Raw genomic sequence first — 22,497 nt, 5'->3', positions numbered from 1 at the left:
GTCACTTTAAGCCGTAAGTCGGCGCTCTCCCCACGTGACACCTCTTTTCCTTTAAATGCCTGCTCACGTGATCTTAGACTTGCACACTCGGAGGCAATTTAGGGTAGGTAGAAAGTCATTCCTCCCCCACCTTCCCAACCCTAGGGTTTCTAGCGTTCGTTCCCCGGAAGCCGCAACTCCTCTGGAGACTTTCTCTTCCTCATGTCGTGTCACCCGTTGTCACTTCTTCCCGTTAGTCACCGGCACTAGAGCTCCATCTCTACTACAGAATCCCGCTTGCTGGAGGAAGAGGGATTGGGACTACAACTCCCAGGGGGCATCGTGCGCCCAGCCCTTGGCGGCGCGCAGTGGTGGTCGGGGGCTGAGGTCCCACTGTCTTTTCGCCTCGTGCGGCCCAGAGCAAGCGCACTACAGGTTCCGTGGCTCCACGCGCGCGAGCGAGCCAGGTCGGGGCGGGGCGGGGCGGGGCGGGGCGGGACGGGACGGGGCGGTGGGGGAGAGGCGGGGGCTGGCTGGCGGGCGGGCAGAGGAAGGGGGTGGGAGCGGAGGCGATGGAGGGGAGGAGTGGGGGAATGGGGGAGGGATGGGGAAGGGAGGCGGGAGGCGGGGCCGAGCAGGAGCTGGAGTCTGAGCCGGCGGTTGCAGTGGAGGCGGTGATGTCGGTGCAGGTCGTGTCAGCAGCGGCTGCCGCGAAGGTGCCTGAGGTGGAGCTGAAGGACCTGAGCCCCTCCGAGGCGGAGCCGCAGCTGGGACTGAGCACGGCGGCCGTGAGCGCCATGGCCCCCCCAGCGGGCGGCGGGGACCCTGAAGCTCCAGCTCCCGTGGCGGAGCGGCCCCCGGCCCCTCGCCCGGGATCGGGGCCCGCTGCGGCTCTCAGCCCAGCCGCTGGGAAAGTGCCTCAGGCGTCGGCCATGAAGCGGAGCGACCCTCATCACCAGCATCAGAGGCACCGCGACGGCGGCGAGGCCCTGGTCAGCCCCGACGGCACCGTCACCGAGGCGCCGCGCACGGTCAAGAAGGTATTGGGGCCGGGCTGCCTCTTTCGGAGAGCGAGGGTGGGAGGGGGAACCGCAGATCCTCTCGGCGCTGCGGCACCACCCTCAAGGCCCTCCCTTCTGATCGTAGGAGCAGAGAGATCCCTTTTCCCCGTAAACCCGCTCTCTCAGAGATGTTCCCACCCGGGCCCCAGTGCTGGGGAGCGAAGACTCCCGTTGGTACGGCTGTACTTAGTAGCTGGGAATAACATGGAGGTAGCGCTGTCCCCTGCTCCTTGGAATAGTATTACCCCTCTCTGTACTCCCAACATACTCCCGTGTGTATTTTCCAGACTATCGGGGAGAAGACCCCGATGGTGTAGAAAAAGCTTACTGCTTATGAGAGTTCATCCAGCAATAAGGATGGAAAGAGCTTTTCTATTTGGAGATCTTTTCTATAAGGAGTAGTTACCTCGCACTGAGATCCTCAGTTGTCTGGTTTCTGTACAGATGATGATTTTCTGCCTTTCTGTGGCTAAGCGCTTCCATCGAGCAGTATTGATGCCGTGCCCTTCATTCCAGATACTGCAATATCCTTACATCTTCTCTGAATGTAGAAGGGTAATGGAGAGATTCTCTTCACTGTTTTCTCTTCAGAGGTTTGTCCTCTCTGCTCAGTAGTTGGTCACCAAGATTATTAGACTGTGTATGAAAATAATGATTGTTTTATTGGTTCTTTTATTATGATCTGAAAGTGTTAGGAAGAAATGCTTCTACTTTTGGGAAAGGCGATCACTGTGGGGTTTTCTGTCTCAGCTGTCAGCTTCTTTCAGATATAGTTTTGAAGAGGCCGTAGCCTCAGAACACCAAGGAGTAGGAGTGCCTAAATGTTTGATATTCCCAGTATTACCCTTACAATGGCTATCTGTGGTGTGTCTGTCCTCTCATAAAGCAAATCAGTACGGAAGAAAAAGGGCAAATATTGCAAATACAGAGATGTGGATCGTATGAAAAGGGATTATCATTTTAATTTCCGAGGTATAATGTGAACACAGTAATTTATAGGTTTTTTTACTTTGTGAATGATTTTTAAAAATCTATTTATTTATTTTTGGCTGTGTTGGGTCTTTGTCGCTGTACGCGGGCTTTCTCTAGTTGCGGCGAGCGGGGGCTACTCTTCATTGCGGTGCGCGGGCTTCTCATTGCGGTGGCTTCTTTTGTTGCGGAGCACGGGCTTCAGTAGTTGTGGCTCGTGGGCTCTAGAGCGCAGGCTCAGTAGTTGTGGTGCACGGGCTTAGTTGCTTCTGGGCATGTGGGATCTTCCCGGACCAGGGCTCGAACCCGTGTCCCCTGCATTGGCAGGCGGATTCTTAACCACTGGCCACCAGGGAAGTCCCCTTGTGAATTATTTTTAATTGCTTTATCAGAACAGCAAAGAAGTGATGTGAAGTCTGCATTGGTTTCACTGTGCAGGATTCAGCTGAGTTGGAACCTTGTATCCAGCCTAACTTTGGTTGTAATAGCCTCATTATTAAGGTATGAAGCAGAGAACCCTTCCATTTTAATTAGCCAAATATAGGTGATAACATCAGAGGCAAGACTGAAGGAATTTGTTTAATGATGCTTTAGGACAGTGTCTTTCTCATTTGCATTATGAAACTTCTCTGGGAGGAATTATAGGAGGAAAGAGAGGCAGCACAGGCACCAGTGCTGGTACTACCTAGATTTGAGTCTGGAAATCCGAAATGTATTTGTAACTAGTTGAGGTGCTTTATAACTTTGGCCAAATCCACTGATTAAGGGTCTTTTTGTGTAAAATCTGTATTTTGATTAGGTCTCTTGAGGGTAAGAGTGTTTAACAAATTGCCTTTATTTATTTTTTTGGCCTTGTCATGAAGCTTGCGGGATCTTAGTTCCTTGACCAGGAATTGAACCTGGGGCCACAGCAGTGAAAGCGTGGAGTCCTAACCACTGGACTGCCAGGGAACTCCCCAACAAATTGCCTTTTTTTTTTTAATATTTATTTTTATTTATTTGGCTGCATCGGGTCTTAGTTGTGGCACGTGGGATCTTCGTTGCAGCATGTGCTGTCTTTTTGTGTGGCCCGCGGGCTCAAATTGCCTTTAGAACATGGGATTTACAGTCAAGCAGACCTGGGTTTGAATCCTATACCCCCACTAACTAGCTTTTGGGTAATTTCCAAATTCTCTAAATCTTAGTTTTCTCCTTTATAAAGTGAGGTTACTAATACGATTGAGGATCGTAGAAATATTTGTAGAGGGCTTAGCATTGAATTTGGCACATATAGTGAGGGCTTGAGAAGTTACAGCAATCATTGAGAATTGATTTTATTTTTTTCTTCCTTCCATCATGGCTTAAGTGCACCACTATGGCTTCCTTTAAATGGTGCATACTATTCAATATATTCTATATAAGGCAGTGAGAAAATCACAGGCCAGCATCAGTCTGTTTTTCCTAATTCTAGATGTGTTTCTTGACCATTTTCCTTGTTGCTGAACCACATTCTTCCTGTTTTTCCAGCATCAAAATGTAGGTCCCATGATTCTAGATTTACTCAGCAGCCTCAAGGCTATGGAAGACAGGGCTGAGCTTGCCTTACAATGTTAATTGCAACCAAAAAACAACTTCTGTACTGGAAGTTAAGCAGGCGAAGCTCCGAGCGAGGATGCAGCTGTATGACACAACTACAGGCATTGCTGAGCTACTTTTGGGGGGCAGAATCTTTAACTTTCTTGACATCGAATTAGCTAAATTAAAACAAGTGCATGAGACTGACCTTCTTTCTTCAAGTTGAAAGTCACCTCCCCAAGGGACTGCGGTGTGATATTTTGATTTGTTAAGCCTTTCTTGATTTTTAATTTATTTAAATAATCATTCTGACCTTGACTCCCTTCTGCTTTTATTTTAGTGTAGGGAGGGACTGGAGGTACTTAGGATTGAAATAGCTACCTTTGGCTATGTAATTGGTGATCGTTGCTTTATTTTGTAACTGTCACATACAAGCTTGTTTATCTTAAGCATATTTCCATTGATGGTTTCCCTTACTCCGTTGGTGTATGTCATCAGTTTTCTTAGTACTGTTATTCTGTTCAGTCACACAAGGGAAATAAGCTTTTCATAAGAGCCAGACTTTCCAAGTGCAGCATTTAATAAGAATGAACATATGGTGTGCAGGTTACTCAGTCCCATCTTATCCTTGGCATCTACCTCCATCCTGTAATTTGTGGTGCCCTGGGGACCAGATCTTGTCACCGTGGCTATCATATATTTGTATATAATGTTTTTCTTCATAAATGAACTCAACAAACCAAGAATCTCTGTAAGAAGTGATTTGTGAAATAGGAAGATAAAGTCCACAGTGAATGCAGTTGCAATAGTTGAGAGGATTTCTTCCCTGTGTTCTTGAAAATGGGGTAATAGGAATGTCACAGCACAGCAGGGAAGACAAGGCAGGAGAGGATTTATTTCAGAAAAGTTAAAACTTTCTGACAATAAGGCTGTGAGCCTAAGAACCACAACTAGTTTGTGCTTACGTCAATATCAGTAATGACCATGTTCAAGCAGATTCCTTTTTTATTTTGGCAAATGAATCCACCTTGCGCTGGCTTTGTTGCTGTCAGCAGAGAATGAGTTGAGCCATGCTAGTGCTTTCTTGCCCTGAATTCTTTAAGTTCTTTATTTGGTTAATTATGGACTACTAAAATGGAACCTTTTGGATATAGTCATGGGAATGGGGGAGCAGTATTACTCCTTTTGCCAGTTAGGAAAGTATAGCCTTGCAAAATGTTCAGTAAGGCACTTGGCAGATTGACCGTAATAACAATTACCATTAATTGGCCCTTTATATATTATTGGCATTTTTCTAATCCTGACAGCTATACAATGAGATATAAGTGGCATTATCTCCATTTCACAGATAAGGAAATGAGGTCCAGAGACGGTAAAGTGCCTTGACCAAGGTTATACATCTAGAAAGTGGCAAAGGTAGGACTTAAAACCCCTGTTTTAAATCTTGGTCTGTTTCCGAAGCCCGTGTCCTTTTTATTATGCCACACTGATTCTAACTTCTTAGTTGCTGGGTTCTGGCTTTCTCCCAGAAATCTGTCAGAATACTCAGTGAACTCTAACTTATGTCTTTCTGGTTTAAGACTTAGGTCATCCTAAATCCAAAGTAAGGAGGGTCTGAGTCAGGGCTTTAGGAAGAGGATGGGAAAAAATTGTACAAATGTAGAATCTCAGAGAATTGTAGAATTATGAGAGAGGGAGAAGAGGATCTTATATGTATATAAAAAAGCATTTCAAAATCAATGATCCATTTTCACATTAGTAATTTAGTGATAATTTGAGAGATATATTCTTATTTTTAAAGTTATAAATAAATCAGGAGTACCTGTCCAGCTAACAGTTTTCCTTGTTCTTTAAGACCCACCTTCTCGGGCTTCCCTGGTGGCGCAGTGGTTGAGAGTCCGCCTGCCGATGCAGGGGACACGGGTTCGTGCCCCGGTCCGGGAAGATCCCATATGCCGCGAAACGGCTGGGCCTGTGAGCCATGGCCGCTGAGCCTGCGCGTCCGGAGCCTGTGCTCCGCAACGGGAGAGACCACAACAGTGAAAGGCCCGCGTACCGCTAAGAAAGAAAGAAAAAAAAAAAAAAAAAAGAAAAGACCCACCTTCTTTTATGAATCAATCTCTAGTTAAACATTTTGAAAATTAGAAGGGGAAGCATATTGTTATGTATTCCTGCTGTGTCCCAGGCATTGTATTAGAGCTTTACATATACTATTTTATTTAAGCCTTTTAAGAGCTCTCAGAAATAGGTAGTGTTATCCTTGTTTTATTGAGGAAACCGAGGGTTGGAGAGATTAAGGAATTTGTCTCAAGGTTACACGTTTAGTAACTGTGATGTGAGCTAACAGAACTCTAATCTGTTTGACTCTCATGCACAAACTCCATTGCTTTTCTTTCTTCTTTTTTTTGGCCCAGCGGCATGTGGGATCTTAGTTCTCTGACCAGGGATCGAACCTGCACCCCTTACATTGGAAGTGTGGAGTCTTAACCACTGGACCGCCAGGGAAGTCCCTCCATTGCTTTTCTTTCTTTTTTAAAAAAATTTAAATATTTATTTATTTGGCTGTGCTGGGTCTTAGTTACAGCACGCAGGATCTTCACTGTGGCATGTGGGATCTTTAGTTGTGTCATGCGGGATCTAGTTCCCTGACCAGGGATCAAACCTGGGCTCCCTGAATTGAGAATGCAGAGTCTTACCCACTGGACCACCAGGGAGGTCCCTCCATTGCTTTTCAATTGAAGTATTTCTCTGTTCAAAGTTTAGCTTAAACCTTTCAAGTCTTAGTTAATCTGTATATTTTTGTGGATGTTTCTGTTATTTCACAGGCGGTTTTTAATTTATTGAGCTTATTTAATGGTCTTACCATTTATTTATGTGAACATTTATGAATTTTCTGAGAAGGTAGCCCTTATTTTGTATAATTTCTGAATTCTCTTCTTCCTGGGAAAGATTGAACATTAAGAGCTGTTTTAGGAGGTTGCTCAGAGCTGAAGTTGCAGTTGTGTATTTAATGTCCTGAGGAAGACGACTTTGGTCCTTAGTGTCCAGTTAATAGAAGATATGGATAGTTCATGAAAAGGGAGAGTGAGTTTCTTTATTATATCATTTCCTTGAAAGTGTTCTTCTCCCCCACAGTAAAAGAAAAAAAAAAAGGAAGAGATTTGTTGGGATCTTCATTCTGACTTCATTCTTTCTTGGTAGTCCTTGTTTAAATAATTCAGAGAGGTACAACTGAGGTGGATGGGAGAAGAGTAAATCTCGGCAGCTGCCCCGATCCACCCGCCTGCCATCGTGTTCAGGTGGTATGCACAATTAGAGGAGCTGAAATTCCACTCCTCCAATAAGAGGTTTAGTTAGATTGATCAGGTTTCTGTGGAATTTGGAGAAGCTTTTTATAGTCTGAATGACCTATGGCCCGAGATTTGGTGAGAGCTGAGCAGAGGAGAAAGCAGTGGAGTGAAATTTCTTCTGTAATGGTTCCAAGTAAAACTACTTTGATTAAATTAAATAACTTAAGCCATATGATGTGTATGATTTTCAGTTCCCTCTTCCCCATCTATATTGTGCAGCAATTCAGTTAGCCATTTTCCCTCTTGGACACTGCATTAATAGCTGGTGATTTCCTATTCTTTTTTTTTTTTTTAAGGGTCTTTCAATAGAAATGGACTGCTTTGGGGCACCTGATTCTTATCCACTGTGCCACCAGGGAAGTCCCTCCAGTCTTCTTTATCTCAGAACTTATATTAAGGAAGGGTATAGAGGTTCTAGAGCTGCTAGTTGAGTTTCTGTAAGTCAGGCTTTTCCTTAAAGCCTTTCTGAATACTGCAAAGCTGTCATTGAAAGTTAAGCAAGCTGAGACTTAAACTGGCTTCATCTTCCCTACAGATTTATCTCCTGCAGTGCTCCAATGTGAACCCTTCTGATCATTCTAAAAGATTTGATTTGATATTGTTGACTACCTTTTCTTGGAAACTCTTTTCTCAGCTTCAGTTATAACTTCATTTATGGCTACCATTTACTGAATACTTACTCTCTTCTAGGCCTCTATCTATCTCATCTCATTTAATCCTCATAGCAACTTTATCAGACGAATATTATCATCTTTATTTTATAGATTAGAAAATATAGGCCCAAAGAGAGTAATTAACTTGCCTAAGGCTTTGCCAATCTTTGATGCCTTTGGGATCAGTGAGATGAAACACTGCCCACAGCAATAGTGAGAGGCTTTGCCACACTGCCAACCCCTTACTTTTCTGATTAAACGCCCATGTGAAATTTGCTTAAGTTATTGCACCTAGGCTGCTGAGACTATTCTGCAACCTTTTGGATCCCAGGATCTACCCTCTTCCAAGGGGAGGCCTCACATCCCTGTTTACCTCAGTCACTACCTGACGCCTAGTCAACCATTGTCTTCCTAATACTCATTCCCTTAACACTCTCCTCATTCTCTCAGCCAGTCCAATCTTCCCAAACCTTTCCACTGTGTTCTCTGCAACTTGCCCCTTCATTATCAGTAAATATTCTTGTAGCATCAGCCTCTAGCAGCAAGATCAAGTTACAGCGGCAACACTGGCATCTGGCACCCGTTATCCTGAACTATAATGGTGCAGCCCAAGCTGCAGCATCTCCTGCTTGGTATCCTGAACTACAATGGTACAGCCCAAGCTGCAGCATCTCCTGCTTGGTACCCTGAACTATAATGGTGCAGCCCAACCTGCAGCATCTCCTACTTGGCATAAGCAAACATGACATCTTTTCCAAGCCCATTCTGTGGTGGTGTTTTTAACTGTGTAGCCCTGAAAGCTACCTCATGTCCTTTCTGTAAATTCTTTTTCTGTCCAACTCAGCCAGAGTTGACTTCTGCTGTTTATGGAACTCTGAGTGATGCACTGGTTGAACCTAACCATCTGCCTTTTTAGTTGCCTGCATCTGTGGAGCTGAGAGTTGCTAGAGAAAATCAGAAAACCAGGTAGATCAATGTCACTATAAATTCATAGTCGTCAACCTCATATGCTTGATCATCGCTGCCTCGTAATGTTATACATTTTCTAGTAAGGTTACTTTCACACTCACTGCAAATGATTATTTCATACTGTATGTTTTTACTTCTAATTTCACATGTGTTCTTTTTAAACTAGTGATATGCCTTATACTTGTTATAAAAACAGAAACCACCAAAAGGGAATTCCTTCATCTTTGTACCTCCCAAATCTACAAACCTACCTCCATCTGGGGTTCATCTTTTTCTCTTTCCCTCATGTTATGATAGGGGAAGATGTTTTCTTCATTCTGTCAAAGGCCAGTCCCTCCACAAGTGTTCTAATCACATTCTCCAGTCTTCTTTTTTTTTTTTAAGATTTAATTTTATTTATTTTTGGCTGCGTTGGGTCTTTGTTGCTGCTTGTGGGCTTTCTCTAGTTGTGGTGAGCAGGGGCTACTCTTCGTTGTGGTGCGAGGGCTTCTCCTTGCGGTGGCTTCTCTTGTTGTGGAGCACGGGCTCTAGGCATGCGGGCTAAGTAGTTGTGGCACGAGGGCTTAGTTGCTCCACGGCATGTGGGATCTTCCCAGACCAGGGATAGAACCCATGTCCCCTGCATTGGCAGGTGAATTCTTATCCACTGTGCCACCAGGGAAGTCCCTCCAGTCTTCTTAAATAACTTCTTCCTTTGGTTATTTCCTCTTTCTATTAGAGCCTTTTCTACAGATTTCCTTGCTCTAATCTCTCCCATTTTGAAAACCCTGTCCTCTAACCTCCATATCTCCTTTCTGCTACTGTCCTATCTTTCTACTCCCTAATGCAGCTAAGTTTCTTAAAGGAGTTTTCAGTGTATGCTATATACACCTTTTGTCTTCCCACACTCTTTAACCCACTCCTATTCTAATACTCTGACCCACACGACGCCCTCTTGCTGAAGCTAATAATGTCCATCAGATTCTCACATGGCTATCTGCTTTTTCATCCCTCATCATATCAGACCTCTTGGGAGCATTTGACACCAATTTCTTACCAAAACACTCTCCTCTCTTGGCTTCCATTACCCTCCTCTTTACTAGTTTTCCTCTTATTTCCCCAGCTGCTCCTTCTCAGTCTTCTTTATGGGTTCTTTCTCCTTGATCCTGGGCGCTCTGCTCTTTCCATTGTGTTTTCTTCCTAAGTCATCGACAACATTCCTGTGCCTTTAAGTATCATCTACATACCAACAACTCCCCAGATTATTTCTTTAGCCAGGACCCCTCTTCTGAATGCCAATCTTGTGTGTGTACAACTCCCTACTTGCAGTTGGACTTCAGAACTAATGTCAAAAATGGAATTTTTGTCTCCTGTCTAATCCTCAAAATATGTTCTTGTTTTCTTCATATCAGTAAAATGGTATTTACATTATTTTTTCCCCTTTTTAAAAAAAAGTTGTTTTTAATTACACAAGTAATGCTTGAATGTATTCTTGTGAAATAATTCAATCTAATGAAGGAAACTCCTTCCTTGGCCCTCAGCCAGTCTTGTTCCCCTCCCCAGAGACCTCTGCTATCAACTTATCTTTTTCAACTTTACATTCATATTGTACATAGAGAAACTGGTAGCTTTATAATAACTTGTACATAAATAAAAGCACATTATATATATATATATATATATATATATATATATACACACACACACACACACACATTGTTTTGCAGGTTGCTTTTTCCACTTAACAGAATGTCTTGGAGCTTTTTATATATCATTACATATATATGTGTCGCATACTTTTTGACTGCTGAGTTGATTTCCAAAGTCTATACCATTGTTGTTTATTAAACTATTCTGTTGATGCACATTTAACTTAATTTTTATATGCTATAGTAGCTATCTGTATGCATTCCTTTTGTGTACATGTATAAGTGTTTCTCTAGGATAGATACCTAAAAGTAGAATTTTGGAGTTGAAAGATATTCACATTTTAAGCTTAATACATAATATCATGTTGCCTTCAAAAATGTAGTACCATTTTATACATCCACTAACTATATACAAGATAACCCTTTTACTACACCTTCACCAATACTGGATATTTTTACATCTTTTATAAGAAAAAAAGACATAAAGGTGTAAAGATGCCTTTTTTTAAAGGCATTTACTATTGTTTTTAGTAGTATTTTTTCTGCTTATAGTGAGGCTGAGAATATTTTCATGAATAGATTGGTAATTTATATTCCTTTTCTTGTAATTATCTGTTCATATTTATTCATTAACAAATATTTATTGAGGGATTACTATGTGCCAAGTGCTGGGTGTTCAGCAAAATAGATGAAGATCTCTGCCCTCCTATTGACTTGCCTTTTTCATGTTGGCTTGTAGGAATTCTTTATACTTTCTGGATATTAATTTTTTCGTTGTTGTTGTTGGCCGCGCCACACAGCACGCGGGATCTTAGTCCCCAGCCAGGGATCGAACCCATGCCCCCTACAGTGGAAGCACGGAGTCTTAACCACTGGACCCCCAGGGAAGTCCCTGGGTATTAATTCTTTGTGAATATGTTACAAATATTTTTTCTACTCTATTTCTTGTTGACTTGTAAGTTTGTTTATATTAAAAGTTTTTATGTAGTCAGATTGGCCATTTTTTTCTTTTATGACTTAAACATTTTGTGTCTCAGAATGGCCTTTCCTACCCCAGGTTTATAAACAAGTTCTTTTAAATTTTCTTCAGCTGTTTTCATGGTTGTGTTTATTATCTTTTGGTCTTCAGTCCATCTGGAATTTATTTTTGTTTGTAATATAAGATAGGGACTATTTGGAATGTTAGATAGCTCTATTTGGCCCCAAATAAAATTTAATATTGTACTTGCTTGGGTTTGTTCTCTTTTTTTTTCCTCTTTAACTTGTGCTTCTTAACAGTTTTTTTAAGGAATTTTTACCACATTCATGTCTGTTGTTTCTGTGAGAGAGAAAAGATTATCCTTCCGGATGCTTGTTTAATAATCTCCCCCAGTACATTCTGAGCTTCTTTTGTGCAAAAACCACTTATGTGTTGTGTGCTGAACACTGCTAAGTGGTAGGGTTATTAAATCAAAATAACATTCTTGCCCTCAAGAAGAGGGTAGGGAATGTGGATAGGAAAATAAACAAGTACAATCTAGTCTAGTATGAGCACTGCTGGAAGCAGGAATTGTTGCAGTTTGTGGAGGTCAGCATTGAAATGGAGGTATATCACCTTAGGAAAATGAGTTGGTTGTCCACCCAGGAAGCTTCACAGTGTAGCAGAAACTTTGTGAGGTTTCCATGTTCCAGCTTTACAAATCCAGAAATTCACATTTTTAGTACATTTAGAGTTCATTCACCTCTTAGGACTGGTTCATTCAAACCAGACTCACAAGAGACTCATTTAAAACAAAATGATATCTTCTAATTTATGGTCAGAACAGAACTTACAAGCTAATCTGAAATACATGTCTGTCAGGAGACTTCAGAAAGTCTACATGGGAAGTCTAATCATAAAGACAGTTTCTTAAGTTTGGAATCTTTTAGGTCCTTGCTACACAAACCAGTCTATGATCAGAAGCATTGGCATCACCTTTGATCTTGTTAGAAATGCACAGTCTCAGGCAATTGGTTCTGTACTAGTGCATACCCACCAGAACCTTAAATTTTTACTCATTGTTGAATAATGTTGGCTTAGCAGTTGGCTTATTTAATGTTTCTCTTTTATGAAATCTCAGAGTAGAGAGGCAAGAAAATCATTTTAGGGTTTTGTGGAAGGGTAGAAATTTATAATAAATCATTTTAAGACTTGTAATGAAATATTTAATAGACACAGAGACAGAAGCATAGATGGGCACAGATATACAAAGACAGACATAAACAGAGATTCCCCCACATACACAGAACCCCTCAAGACCCCTCCACTCAGACACTGCCCCCCCCCCCCTCCTGCCAGACACAGACACACACACACCCACAGAGAGCGTTTCCACAGAGTCCTGGACTTATACCCACAGAGACACCCCACCCAGACTCACATCACCCTGAGGCCCGGTCCTATACAGAGATACACACACACACACACACACAAACACACACACACACACACACACACACACACACACACACACACACACACCCAACAGGTAATGTGTAAAACTCAGATTTTCATAGGACTTGAGTAGTGTTCTCCATAGTTATTTTGAGGAGAAGGGATGAGTATACTCTCTAAGGTACTTTTATCTGAGCCAGAAAATGAAGCAAAAATAGATGGGCTGCCACCAGGTCTGCAGAACAGTGAATGCTCTAAAGTTTTATTTGAATTCCTATTTCTGGAACTGCTTGTTCCTGGGCATCATTTTCAGCTTGATGTACTCATCATGCTTGGATGGAAAGTTATTCTTTTTCTTTCAGGAGCTTGTATGCTAGATTGCTGGTTAAGCAGAGTTCCATGCTCAGTGCCCCTGGATGCTATCTGAGTCACATAATTCTGCCCAGAATTGGAAGATCTAGAAACACTGTACCTATGTAGAAGACTCACACTGAGTCCTCTGTGGGATTGAAGAATGTAGAGAGGAGAGGGAAAATTATGTTAAAACTAGAAAGAGATGTAATTTGGGGGTGTTAGGTTTGCATAAAGATCTGTGATGAAGCTTAAGAGTGACTCAGGGGAATAATTTAGTTGTAAGTTAAAGGATTTAAAAACTATATGGATGTGGGCTGGGGGTTGCACACTGTGTTGGTTGATAGATCATTGGTATCCACATACCCAGGGATTTGGCTTGGGTAGCATCTTGGAGAGAAGTATCTTGTTAGGGAAAAAGAGACTCGACTGTACAGCATGTTTGTGCCTAAATACTTAAAAGTTTCTATCACACTGAGAGAGTAAGGCACCAGAGAGACATTAGTAGAATAGTTTTATAAATGTAGGTTCTAAAAGGAGATAAATATTTTTCTCTTGCTCCCTGGTACGTGTATATGTATTCATTTGACCAAAAGCCTGTTAAAAAAATTGTTTTTCCCAAGCATATGGAAGAGTACAGAGAAAATTGTAGTCACTGCCCAATTTAACATATGTTAGCATTTTGCAAAATTTTCTGTAGATGGTTTTTTTTAAAAAAAAATTATTTATTTTATTTTTGGCTGCGTTGGGTCTTCGTTACTTCGCGCGGGCTTTCTCTAGTTGCGGTGAGCGGGGGCTACTCTTCGTTGCGGTGCGCGGGCTTCTCATTGCGGTGGCTTCTCTTGTTGAGGAGCATGGGCTCTAGGAGCACAAGCTTCAGTAGTTGTGGCTTGCAGGTTCTAGAGTGCAGGCTCAGTAGTGTGGCACACAGGCTTAGTTGCTCCACGGCATGTGGGATCTTCCCGGACCAGGGCTTGAACCCGTGTCCCCTGCATTGGCAGGTGGATTCTTTACTGTGCCACCAGAGAAGCCCTGTAGATGTTTTTTAAGATATAAAACATTGTAGATAAAATGGAAAACTCTTTGTACCCCTTCTCTGTTTATTTCCTTCCTTTCTTTCCTTCTCTTTCTCCCAGCACAGAGGTAACTGCTCTTCAAACTTTACTGTTTATAATTCCCCTTCATGTTTTAATACTTTTGCTACATATTGTTTACCAGTATCAATTGTATATTAGTAAATGATATACAATAATTAGCATTATTTTGCATGTTTATAAACTTAATATAAGTGGTTTTAGAGAGCAGATATTATTCTGCAACCTACTTTTTTCACTCAACTTTGAGTTTTAACCAGTCTGAAACGTGTAGATTTTCTGTTGATTAATTTTAACTACTGTGTAGTACTTCATTGTATGAATATACCACTTTTTACCCATTCCCCTCTAATGTTTCCTCTTTTTTTTTTTCTGGAGTGAACATCCTTAATCGTGTTTCCTTATGCACAGATCCTTTTGAGCGTTTCTCTAGGATATATCCCTATAAGCAAAATTGCTTAAGGTATGTCAACTTTACCAGATACTCCCAAATTGCTTTCTAAATTGGTTTTATTAATTCCTATTTTCTGAATCCTTACTAATATGTGCAATTGTCAGGCATTGAACTTTTGTTCAATTGAACTACCAAGGTCTGGTAGTTGTGAAATGGTATCTCTGCTGTTTTAATTTGTATTTCCTTGGATAAAGTGAGATTGAGCATCTTTTAATATGTTTGTAGTCCATTTGGATTTCCTTCTTTGTAAATTGTGGTCTGTATTCATATCCTTTCCCATTTTTCTTTTGGGATCTCACTGGCTTTTATTATTGATTTGTAAAAATTATTTATTTATTTTAAAAATATTTATTTATTTATTTGGCTGCACCGAGTCTTAGTTGCCGCATGCGGGATCTTTGTTGTGGCATGCAAACTCTTTGTTGCGGCACGTGGGATGTAGTTCCCTGACCAGGGATCGAACCCAGGCCCCCTGCATTGGGAGCACGGAGTCTCAGCCATTGGACCACCAGGGAAGTCCCTGTAAAAGTTCTTTAAATATATTCATTCTAATCCTTTATCAGATGTGTGTGTTGCAAATATCTTCCAGTCTGTCTTGCTTTTTTTTTAACTTATGACTTTCATATAGAAGTTACATTTTTTAATGTAAAGTCAATCAGTTTTTTTTCCCCTCGGTGTAGTTTGTCCTTTTTGAGTCTTGTTTTAGAAACTTTTCCCTATCTTGAGGTCATATACTCTTCTATATAGTCTTCTAACATGTTTAATTTTGTTTTTTCACAATTTAGTCTTTAATCTGTCTGGAATTTATTTTTGTTTATGGTGTGAGATAGTAATCTATTTTATTTTTCCATATGGATAACCAATTGTCTCAGCCCTGTTTGTTGACTAAGTCTATCCTTTCCCCATTGATATATGTTGCCACTTTCTGTATATGCTCTGTATCCATTCTGTTCTGGGTGGTCTCTTTGTTGATCTCTTTACCAGTACCACACTTTTTTTTAATTACTATAACTTTATAATAACTCTTGATGTTTGCTTGGATAAGTTCCTCCTAATGTATTCTTTAATATTTTTAACAGCTTTATTGAGGCAAAATTTACATAGGGTAAAATTCACCCATTGTATATTCAGTTCAGTGACTATTAATAAATATATCTGTAGAGGTTTTTTTTTTTCACTATGGCAAAAGATGTGTAAAACATAAAATTTACCACTTTAATCATTTTAAAGTTATATACTTCGGCAGCATTAAGTGTATTCACATTGTTGTGAAACTCACCACCGCTCACTTCCAGGACTTTTTTCATCTTCCCAAACTGAAACTTCATTATGCTCATTAAAGAATAACTCCCCGTTCTCCTTTCCTGCCAGTCTGTAGCAACCACCATTCCACTTTGTCTTTATGAATTTGACTATTCTAGGTACCTTATATAAGTGGAATCATATAGTATTTGCCCTTTTGTGTCTGGCTAATTCACTTAGCGTAATGTCTTCAAGGTTCATCCACGTTGAAGCTTGTGTCATAATTTTATTCTTTTTTAAGGTTGAATAATATTCCAGTGTATGTATATACCACATTTTGTTTAACCATTCATTCATTGATGAACGCTGGGTTGCTTCTACCTTTTGGCTGTTGTGAATGATGCTGTTATAAACATTGGTGTACAAATACCTTTATGAGTCCTTGTATTCAATTCTTTGGGTATATACCTAGAAGTAGAATTGCTGGATCATGTCTTAATTCTATTTCTAATTTTTTGAGGAACTGCCATACTGTTTTCCATAGCAGCTACACCATTTTACACTCCTACCAGCAATGTACAAAGGTTCTAATTTTTTAACATCCTCAATATCATTTATTTATTTACTTATTTAGTTATTATAATAGCTACCCTAATGGGTATGAAATGTCTTAAAAAGTTGCCATCACAGTCTAGTTTAAGAGCAGTTTTCTTTCCCCCCAAAATCCCTTTTACTCATTTGCAGTCAAGCCTTGCTCCCACTCTCCACCCCAGGTAATCATTCATTTGCTTTCTTTGTCCATAGATTTGCCTCTACTGGAAATTTCATGTAAATGAATCATACAGTATATGGTCTTTTGTATCTAGCTTTTTCATTTAGCATAAAGTTTTTGAGGTTCAATTATATATCAGTAGTTTACCTTTTTATTACTGAATGGCATTCCATTGTATGGCTATACCACATTTTATTTATCATTTTACTCATTGATGGATGTTTGGATTGTTTCCAAGTTTTGGCTGTTTTGAATAATGCTGCTGTGAACAATCATGGAGAAGTCTGTGTGGACATATATTTTAATTTCTCTTAGGCAGCTATCTAAGAGTAGAATTGATGTGTTAAGTTTAACTTTTTAAGAAAATGGTAACTTTTCCGAAGTGTTTGTATGATGTTACGTTCCTACCAGCAATGTATGTGTTTTGGTTTCTCTACATCCTTTTTTTTTTTTTTTTAATTTTATTGAAGTATAGTTGATTTACAATGTTGGGTTAATTTCTTCTGTACAGCAAAGTGACTCAGTTATACATATATATGTATATTCTTTTTCATATTCCTTTCCATTATGATTTGTCACAGAATGTTGAATATAGTTCCCTGTGCTATACAGTATGACCTTGTTGTTCTACATCCTTTCTAACACTTGGCATTATCAGTCTTTTTGATTATAGCCATTTTAGTGGTTATGTAGTGCTATCTCGTTATGGTTTGAGTTTGCATTTCTCCATGGCTAGTGACATTGAGCATCTTTCATGTCCTTAACCATTTGTATATCTACTTTGATGAAATCTATTCAGATCGTTTGCCCATTTTTAAATTGGGTTGTTTTCTTATTATTAAGTTGCAAGAATTCTTTCTATATTCTGAATACAAGTCCTTTATCAGGTACAAGATTTGTAAATATTTTCTCCTAGTCTGTGGCTTGTCTTTTCATTTTCCTAATGATTTATTTTGAAGAGCTAATGTTTTTAATTTTGATGGAGTCCAATTTAATCCTTTTTTAAGAAATGTGCTTTTGGTGTTATGTCTAAGAAATCAGTAACTCAAGGTCACAAAAATATTTTGTTTTCTTCTAATGGTTTTATGGTTTTAGATTTTATATTTAGGTCTGTGATCCGTTCTGGGTTGATTTTATTGTATGGGGTGAGATATGGGCCTAATCTTTTTTCCTTCATATGGATATACAGTTGTCCCAGTTCCATTTGTTGAAAAGACTGTGCTTTCCCTGTTGAACTGTCTTGACACCATTGTTGAAAATTAGTTGTTTGTAGATATGTGGGTCTATTTCTGGACTCTATATTCTGTTCCAATGATTTGCTTGTTTATCTTGATGCCAATACTATACTTTCTTGATTACTGTAGCTTTATAGTAAGTACTGGAATTGGGTAGTATAAATGCTCCTATTTTGTTCTTCTTTTTCAAAATTATTTTGGCTTTTGTAGGTCCTTTAAATTTTCATATAAGTTTTAGGATAAGCTTGTCATTTTCTATGAAAAAGCTTGCCAGGATTTCGATAGGGATTGTGTTGAATCTATAAGTCATTTTTGGGAGAATTCTCATCGTAGTGATATTGAGCCTTCCAACCCATAAACGTGAAACATCTCTCTATTTTTTTTAGCTATTCACTAATTGCTCTTAGGAACGTTTTGTAGTTTACAGTGTACAGGCTTAGCACTTCTTTTGTTAAATTTATTTATAAGTATTTTTTTTAGATGCTATTATGAGTGAAATCATTTTATTTTATTTCAGACTGTTTATTACTAGTATATAGAAATACAATTGACTTTTTTTTTTACTGTGGTAAAATATACACATTTATCATTTTAACCAATTTATTTTTAAATATTTATTTATTTATTTATTTACTTTTGGACACGCAACGCTCAGCTCTCGCAATTGTAGTTCCCTGAGCAGGGATTGAACCCGGGGCCACGGCAGTGAAAGTGCCAAGTCCTAACCAGTGAACCACCAGGGAATTCCCTCATTTTAACCATTTTAAAGTGTCCAATTCATTGGCATTAAGTACATTCACAATGTCCTATAACTGTCCCTACTATCTATACCCCAGACTTCATCATCCCCAAGAAAAACTCTATACCCTTAAATAACTCCCCTTTCCCTCCTCTTCCTAGCCCCTGTCTCTATGAATTTTCCTTTGGGTACTTCATATAAGTGGAGTAATACAGTATTTATCCTTTAGTATCTAGCTTATTTCACTTGGTGTAATGTTTTTCAGATCCATCCATGTTGTATCATATATCAGAATTTCATTCCTTTTTTTTTTTTTTGCTTTACGCGGGCCTCTCACTGTTGTGGCCTCTTCCGTTGCACAGCACGGGCTCGGGACGCGCAGGCTCAGCGGCCATGGCTCACAGGTCCAGCCGCTCCGCGGCGTGTGGGATCCTCCCAGACCGGGGCACGAACCCGTGTTCCCTGCATCGGCAGGTGGACTCTCAACCACTGCGCCACCAGGGAAGCCCCCATTCCTTTTTTTTTTAACATTGTCATTCTTTTTTTGATTTTATTTATTTGGCTGCACCACGCGGCTTGCAGGATCTTAGTTCCCCAACCAGGGATTGAACCCATGCCCTCGGCAGTGAAAGCGCGGAGTCCTAACCATTGGACTGTCAGGGAATTACCTTCATTCCTTTTTAATGCTGAACAACATTCCATTTTATCTATATACCATATTTTGTTTATCTTTTCTCCGTTGATGGACATTTGTGCTCTTTCTCCTTTTTGGCTATTATGATTAATACTGCTATGAACATGGGTATTTAAAGATCTATTTGAATCCCTGTTTTCAATTTGGTATATATCCATCTGAAATTTGGATATATACCTACTAGTGGAATTGATATTCGTATGTCAATCTTGTATCCTGCAGCCTTGCTAAACTTGCTTATTACTCTAGTCGGTTTTTGGAGATTCTTTAAATTTTCTACATACAGGATTATTTACTTCTTTTCCAGTGTGTATGCCTTTAACTTCTTATTCTTGCCAATTGCACTTCCTAGAGCCTCTAGTAGAAATGGTGAGAGCTGACATCTTTGCCTTGTTCCCAATCTTAAAGGAAAAGTATTTAGTCTTTTACTATTAAGTATGATGTTAGCTGGTGGTTGGTTGGTTCTTGGATGTTGAGTGGAAAAAAAATGTATGACCTAAAAGTTGAGAATTATGTTTTATTCAGGAGACTTTATGAGGACTTCAAGCCCAGAAGACAGTCTCTCAGCTCTGAGGGACTGCTCTGAAGAAGAGGTAAGGGAGGAGCCAGGATACGGAGGGGTTTTTGCAACAAAGACCAGGTAGCGGAACATCAAAAGATTACCATTAATTAAATGAAACCAGTTATCCCCAGTTAATGAATTTAGCATTTTTCTGTGTATGGGAAGATGCAAGAGTCTGAGCTCACTGAAATCATTCCTTTGATATGCACCTTAGCTACCTAGGGCCAGTATCTTGTTCTTTCCCTTCCTGAGTCCTTTCTGGGTGCACCATTGGGGGTGGCGATAATGGCTGAGGGCTTGGTAAGGGGGTATTGTCTCCATCCTGAGTTCCCTCAGGGCTCACTGTTGGGTGTGGGGGGGTGGCTGTTGTGGCTTGATGGCTGCAACATCCTTTGTTTACTGATTTGGCAGGCAACATTTGTCATTCACATGGGCCTGGCAGGAAGTGACCTTCCTTACTTACCTGTGAGCCTGAGAAATCTGTGTGCCAGGTTCCAGCCTGGGTTTTCCAAGAAGGCTTTGTAAGCATTGGCACCATAAAGTCAGCCTTAGTTTCATGAAGCTGTCTAATCGTATCTGATATTATGCATCTTGTGTCCTGTTACAAGGAGAACAGATTCTTATTTAACTTATTAAAATAACTATATTGCCATGAAAATAAGAACACTTAAAAGTGTTCCAAATTCGGAGGAATCAGGTAGGAGAAAATATAAATGTTACATTTTAGTTTACCAAGGTATAATCTATTAGATTGCTGTAAGTTATAGATAGTTTAAGAGAAAAGGGAAAGGAGTTCCTTGTATCTGGAAAGTAGAACATTAAAGAGCCAGCAAAATTTCAAACAAGGCCATAAAAAGTCAAAATCCTTCTTTATCAGTTCGTTCAGTCCCATGTGATTAATTTGTGTTTTGCTTGATCTTGGATTAGCAGTTTCAAACATTTTCAGAGAAGAATCTGAGTAAAACTCTCTGTGCATAACAAAAAATTTAAAATCATTGAGGTTAAAGATTTAATGAAAGTTCATTTGATAAGGAAATCTGGATATTTCTATGGCATACAACATTTTGGCATAATAATAAGACAATGAAGATATTGACAGATTTCTATGAACTTCATGCAATTTCTGGAATACCTATATTATTAACATTTACCCATAAAAAATATAACCTAGGTAAGCTTAAGCATCCCTTTTTATTTGACAGCATTTTCCATGCAACATAATGTATCAAATAAATGAAATTTTTTTTAGTTTTTAACATTTCTTTTTACAAGGTAAAGGAACAAATCCTTTGATTTTCCAGGAGCCTTCGGGACTCTAGTTTGAGATTAAAAAGACTTCATTTAGAATTTGATTTTAGGAACTTTGTCAAAAATCTCAAAAGGTTTGAATATTTGATTATATAGGATCCGAGGTCAGTATGATACAGTACTTAGTTATCCATTTAACCAAAGTGATAATAAAGGATTTTAAAGGCAAATATAGGAAGTAATATAGCTGTAAAAGAAAAAAAAAAGAAAAAATTTTAGCTCATTCAGTACTGTGAAGACTTTTTTTTGAGTAATCAAAGACCTGATAAAGATAACATGAAATACAGGACATATCTTGATAAGATATAAAATCTTTGTTTCTTAGGCAGATTACTTAAAGGTAAAGAAAAACCTTACAGTTTCTTAATAAGAGCAGACAGTAATCCACTAAAACTTTGTCATTCTAGTTTTGCATTAGTATACTTTTGATATTAAGGATCATCTTTTATTTTTAACTTGTAAATAAGTCCTTTCAATCTTAGCAGTTTCAGCACACATAAAATTCCTTTTCCACAAACTTTCTACACATTTTAAAATGTTCATTTAGTTTTTTAGTTCATTTTTCTTATTCTGGAACAACCAGTCATTCTAGTTTAAGACAAAACTCTTTTCCCCTAGCAAAAACACATCCTTCATACTTCATACTTTTCCTTATCAAAAACACGTCTTGGACTTACCTGGTGGTGCAGTGGTTAAGAATCCGCCTGCCAATGCAGAGGACCCGGGTTCGATCCCTGGTTGGGGAAGATCCCACATGCCATGGAGTAACGGAGCCTGTGCACCACAACTGCTGAGCCTATACTCTAGAGCCCGCGAGTCATAACTACTGAAGCCCGCGTGCCCTGGAGCCCGTGCTCCACAGCGGGAGAAGCCACCACAATGAGAAGCCTGCGCACCGTAGCTAGAGAAGGCCTGCACGCAGCCCAAAATAAATAAAATTTAAAAAAAATTAAAAACACATCTTACTTTTCTTGCATATTTTGCATAGAGTTTTTTTAACTCATTATTCCTAGTAGTTTCATTTACATATATTCATTATAATTTTTAAGCATTAGTAACCTTTCTTTTACTGAGAAAACTAGGAAGTAGATAATGAATTGACTGTCACATACCAGCATTCTGTAGCAGATTAGCAAATTTTATTAATATACCATATCTCACATTTTTTATAGGTGTATTCTGTTTCCTCATAGTATAGTTTTTCAGTGTGATAAAGGACACGCTTACTAACAGAACCAAATTTTTTTTATCTTTCTGTAAAAATTAAGCCAGAAGTAGATTAACTTGTATTTAGCAATTAATATTTCAGCATTTTACCTTATTTGGAGCTAGTCCTAAATATTCAATGAATATCTGTCATTTAACTTAGTATATATAGCTTTAAGGTTTCAAGTTACCAAAAAGATTTTGGAAACTGTTTTTAAGTAAACATGTTATAAAACATATTTAGTGTTAAAAGGTTCCTTTATA

At 39.4% G+C, this 22,497-nt stretch overlaps 1 protein-coding gene across 5 annotated transcripts in view; it reads left to right on the top strand.

Moving 5' to 3' along the window:
- Nucleotides 1-602: 602 nt before the first annotated feature.
- The window catches only part of AHCYL2 (adenosylhomocysteinase like 2), a 168,899-nt gene continuing 147,004 nt past the window's right edge, over nucleotides 603-22,497 (top strand). For 4 of the 5 annotated variants that reach the window (XM_012533888.3, XM_004272207.3, XM_049714495.1 and 1 more), the window contains exon 1: nucleotides 603-1,019. In XM_012533888.3, the coding sequence (XP_012389342.1) occupies nucleotides 657-1,019 (363 nt within the window). In that variant the 5' untranslated portion in view covers nucleotides 603-656. The remainder of the gene's footprint in view (nucleotides 1,020-22,497) is intronic. The other variant, XM_049714497.1, reaches the window with a different exon arrangement.

Source organism: Orcinus orca, chromosome 9 (assembly GCF_937001465.1).
Source record: "Orcinus orca chromosome 9, mOrcOrc1.1, whole genome shotgun sequence".
In the NCBI taxonomy this organism is placed as follows: Eukaryota; Metazoa; Chordata; class Mammalia; order Artiodactyla; family Delphinidae; genus Orcinus; species Orcinus orca.
Note: the sequence above shows the minus strand (reverse complement) of the source record. Positions and strands in the feature narration are given on the sequence as shown.